The following is a 4539-nucleotide window of genomic DNA, read 5'->3' on the forward strand; positions in this document are numbered from 1 at the left end:
CTCTCTGGCATTAGCGTGAGGCCACGGTGCATCACGAGTCTCTCCTTGGTCCATTCTGTCCCCTGGGCTGTAACTGCCTAGGTCATTGGGAGCTGTCAAACCCTCCTGCCCAGAGTCTGCTGGCCACAGGTCCCAGCCACTCAGAGGGTTCCCAACACAAGCCTGCATAACAACATGGGGTAGAGCCCAGATGCAGGCACAAAGCTGATCTCCTCAGAGTTGCCTGGGGTTCCCAGGGTCTACAGAGCTGTGGAGACTGGGCATGGGCAACGGCCGACTCCTTTGCAGCCCAAACAGCATTAGGGAGCCGCTGGAAGGGAGGTTGAGGCTCACAAAGGAACGAGACAGCTGGAAGCAAGCCCTTTGGCCTCCCTACCCGAGGCAGCAACACGTGGACCTCCGGTCCAACAGGCCTGGGTCCCTCACCATGCCCAGGCCTCCCCTCGGTGGTTCCTAACTCGGGCCTCTAGGCAGCCAGACCCGGAGAACAAGGTGCCAGCAACAGTGGTCTCCTCCTAGAAATGATAGAGGTAGGGTGACTGATCCAACTCCCCTGTCCAGCTGCATCTGTCTTTGCTCACCTTTCTTCACAAGTGGACAGGCACAGTGGGGGAGGCTAGAACTGGCAAACCCAGTGTGAAGCTTGGAAGCCAAGAGGCCACTGGCTCAAGGTAGCATGGCCAGAGTTAGAATATGTTCGGCACTCCTGGCTGTGGGCTCTTCCCCAGCCGTGAGCCCTGGGCACTGACCAGCACTGCCTTGCAAGTCTGGAGAATTTAAGATGGACATCTAGTCTCAGGACCACTACACAGGGGACAGGAAAATGGGGAGACCATGAAACTGGCCCGTAACCTCCTACTAGGCCCTGTAGTCCAGGGGTATTGAGTGTAAGCTTTTTGAGAGTCTCTCACTGGGGCTTCCCGATTGATTTGGGCATCCTGACTGGCTAGAGAACTCCAGAATCTGCTTATCTCAGTCTCTCTGGTCACTGTGTTCGTGTTTTTTGCCTGGGTGCTGGGCATCAAACTCAGATTCTCGTGTTTGCATAACAAGCATTTCTCTGACTGTACTGAGAAATGTACTCCCCGTGTTCCTCTGGGGAGGTGAGTGTGTGGGGTCTACTCACAGCAGCTAGCCAGGTGCAGGAGGGCAGTGGGGGGAGATGGACAGGGCAGGCCCTGCAGGCTCACCCTGTGGAGGCTCTGTTGCCCTTGGCTGCCCCCTGCAGGCACAGCCAGTCCTGCCCCCTTCCCTACAGCTGAAAAATACTAGGTCGCTGCACTGCCCAGCTGGTGAGGCATCCCAGTGTCTGGCCTTGATACCCATCACTCCCTGCCGGACAGTGTCCATGCCGCGGCGCCTCAGAAGTGGCAAAGCAAGCCAGAGGTTCAGCCCTGCCAGGGACTGGAGAGAAGAATGGTGGTAGAAAGGACCCATGGGGACAGGAGGAAAGGGACGCGAGGTCATCACACACTCATCTGCAGGCCGTAGTCCCGAGTCTAGCTACACTCTGGCACGGCTTCCGTCCTCAGAGAGTCCCACAGGCCCCCACAGCCGCCCCCACAGACTTGGGCTTCTCTCCTCTGTCCTTGAAGTGGCCTCGAGGGCCCCAGTGGACCCCTCTTATTGGCTCATCCTAAGAGGCAGCTGGCCAGGAGGGGCGTGGGGGTGTGGGAAAGGACCTCCCCATCTGTAGACTGGGGACTGGAATGTGCTGAGCAGAGCCCAGCCTAATCCCCCTTTCATCCCCTTGAGGCCACTGAGCCATAGCACAGGGCAGCCCCAAGGGGGGATTGGGAGGGGAAACACAGTCCCAGCATGGTGGACAGTGGATAGATGGTCAGACAGAGCTCCTAAGGCCAGCCAGGGTTCCATAGGACGGCATGTCTCTCTCACCCTTTGAGACAGACGGGCCAGTCTGGGGCTCTGGTGTACTGCAGGGGTCATACCCTTCCTACAAAGATGGGCGCTATGTCCCTGGACGTGTGTAAGACCCAGAAAAGTCACCGTGGCAGAGCCAGACAGGCCTGAGGAAGTGTGTGAGGACCCAGAGACCCCGCTGAGCACAAACCCAGAGCAAGAGCTCTGCTGCTAAGTCGTTCCCAGCTCCCTCTCCAGCAGGGGTAGCCTGACCAGGGAGGGAAAATGGGGCACAGAGGCTCATGTGACCCAGACACGGCGCCCGGAGGTGGGGCTCCTGTGCCCCGCCCCAGCGGATTCGGCTATATCCCTAGCTGCCTGATCCTCCCTACAGATAGAGGGCAATGGCATTGCAGGTAGGTAAGATCCGCTGCCGTGTGTGCACGGTTTCATGTGCTGGAGAAGAAACGGTGGGGGCATCCAGCAGGCTACCTGGGGAACCTGGGGAACATCTATGTCTTCTCTTCAGACCCCAAGTAGAGGAAATATGGGGTGAGGTTTCTAGACCACCCCACCCAGAGCAACATCGAGGTGAAGGCCTTGGGCTGGGTGGGAGTGAGTAGCCCTGAATAAACAGTACACTTGGAGTGGGGTGGAGGCTGCAGCCCATGGGGCTCTGTTCCCTGTGCTTTGCCTGCAGTTTGAAGCCTTCTGTGCAGGAGGCCTGGCCCCGGGCTGGAGCCTGACAGTACAGGGACATGCAGATGCTGGAGAGGACAAGTAAGCGCCTTCCTCCCTTCCTGGGGCCGTGCTAGGGACCCTCCAGCCACACTGCTGACTCTGAGCTCGCTCCTCCCCAACAGGTTTGAGATCAACTTCCTAACTGATGCGGGAGACATCGCCTTCCATGTCAAACCCCGATTTTCCAGTGCCACGGTGGTGGGCAACGCCTTCCAGGGAGGACGCTGGGGACAGGAGGAAGTGTCCAGTGTTTTCCCGCTGACCCTGGGAGATCCCTTTGAGGTGATGGGGACTGTGGGAGGAAGGAGAGGTGGGGATGGGGTACCCAAAACCAATGGAGAAGAGGACTGTAGTGGATATTTATGTGGGTTGGTGCAATGGCCTCCCTGCTGGGCCTGGGTGGCCTTCCTTTCCTCAGTTTCCCTATTTATTCACTGGGACGCTTCTCTCTGGCTGCCAATCTTCTTGTGTTGGAGAAAAGGGGGGTCCTCACTTGGGAACTCAGGGTTAGGTAGACCATACTATGCTTTGCCAAGTAGTAAGGCCTCTGGGACTGGGGCCTGGGGTCACCCCTGCTCTCCTCCCCCACCCCTGCAGATGGAGGTGAGCGCAGACACAGAACACTTCCACATCTATGCCCAGGAACACAAGGTTCTCCAGTTCCCACATCGCCACCGACCACTGGCCGCCATCACCAGAGTGCGGGTACTCAGCGACCATCCACTGGCCCAGGTGGAGCTGGCCAAACGGAGCCTGAGCTGGGGGTAATGTGCCCACCCTGCCCTCCCATACACCTCAACAAGGGGACTCCTATTCATCCGCACCCTGGGTGGTCACAGAATGCCACCCTCTCTTGGCCTTCCACATCTGTCCCCCACACTCACGCCCAGTCATCCACATCTGGTCAGAGTGAGCGGAGGGAGTTAAGATCAGAACCTTGGACTCTTGCAGGGATGGGGGCTACTGAGCGGACCACAGCCTCCAAGAGCCAGCCTTGGCCACCCCGTGTCCTCTGCCACCTGAAGCCATGCCCTGTGGCTGCAGGGGAGCTGAGCTTTGGTGTGAACGTCCCAGCTTTACCGTCAATAAAATATAAGCAGGTTACAGAGCTGGCTGCTGTGAAGGTGGGGACATGGGGCGGGGTTGTGACGCCAGGGCAGTGGGCTGCCCGAGACCAATGCCCCTTCAGGCACTGCCCAGGCCCCCGTTGTCCCTAAGACCCTGAAATCTGGGGTTGGACTTCAGAGGAAAACCTCTGACACTCAGGATAGAAAGGAGACTCCGGGAGGGGTCTTGAACACACGTTGGGAGAGTTGGCACAGGGCTCTGTCTGGCCCAGAGAAGACATCACTTCAGAGGCCCTCAGGCTTCCTGGAAGCTTCCTCCTCCCCCTGCTTCCCTTTGGAGTCCGTCCTGTTTCCGCACGTCCCACCTGGAAGGGAGACGTGCTCTCGTCCCTGTCGCCTTCTGTGTGTGTGTGTGTGTGTGTGTGTGTGTGTGTGTGTGTGTGTGTGTGTGTGTGTGTGCGTGCGCGCGCGCGCGCGCACGTGAGAGAGAGAGATAGCCAGGCATAGGGTTGTGGGAGGAAGGGAGGACCCTGAGGGCCATGGACAGGAACCAGCCTCCAGCCTTCCGGCTCTGCACCTTCACGTATCCACTTTCCAGGCTGCCCTGGAAAGCCCACACCTGTCTGAGAAGGGCCAAGCCCTCGATCACAGCCGAAGAGCTCCCAGGGGCTGGCAAAGGGGTTTCTGGGGCTCACTATGACAGGAGTCCTGGTGTCTTCCACAATGTAAATTAATTTTAAGATGCTAGAATAATACTGTCCTCCACTCATCTCTTACTTGCCCAATTATCAATCTGTATACCCAATTATCTATTATACATAGAGTTACACAGATGTATATATGTACATGCACACATGTGTGTATGGCACAT

General features: G+C 57.8%; 1 protein-coding gene across 1 annotated transcript; it reads left to right on the forward strand.

Moving 5' to 3' along the window:
- Positions 1-2193: 2193 nt before the first annotated feature.
- Grifin (galectin-related inter-fiber protein) lies at positions 2194-3665 on the forward strand. Its single transcript, XM_075956897.1, has 5 exons — positions 2194-2276; positions 2561-2640; positions 2724-2883; positions 3199-3365; positions 3553-3665. The coding sequence occupies exons 1-5, from the start codon at positions 2265-2267 to the stop codon at positions 3566-3568; spliced, it is 435 nt and encodes a 144-aa protein (XP_075813012.1). The 5' UTR covers positions 2194-2264; the 3' UTR covers positions 3569-3665.
- Positions 3666-4539: the final 874 nt, after the last annotated feature.

Source organism: Microtus pennsylvanicus, chromosome 1 (assembly GCF_037038515.1).
Source record: "Microtus pennsylvanicus isolate mMicPen1 chromosome 1, mMicPen1.hap1, whole genome shotgun sequence".
In the NCBI taxonomy this organism is placed as follows: Eukaryota; Metazoa; Chordata; class Mammalia; order Rodentia; family Cricetidae; genus Microtus; species Microtus pennsylvanicus.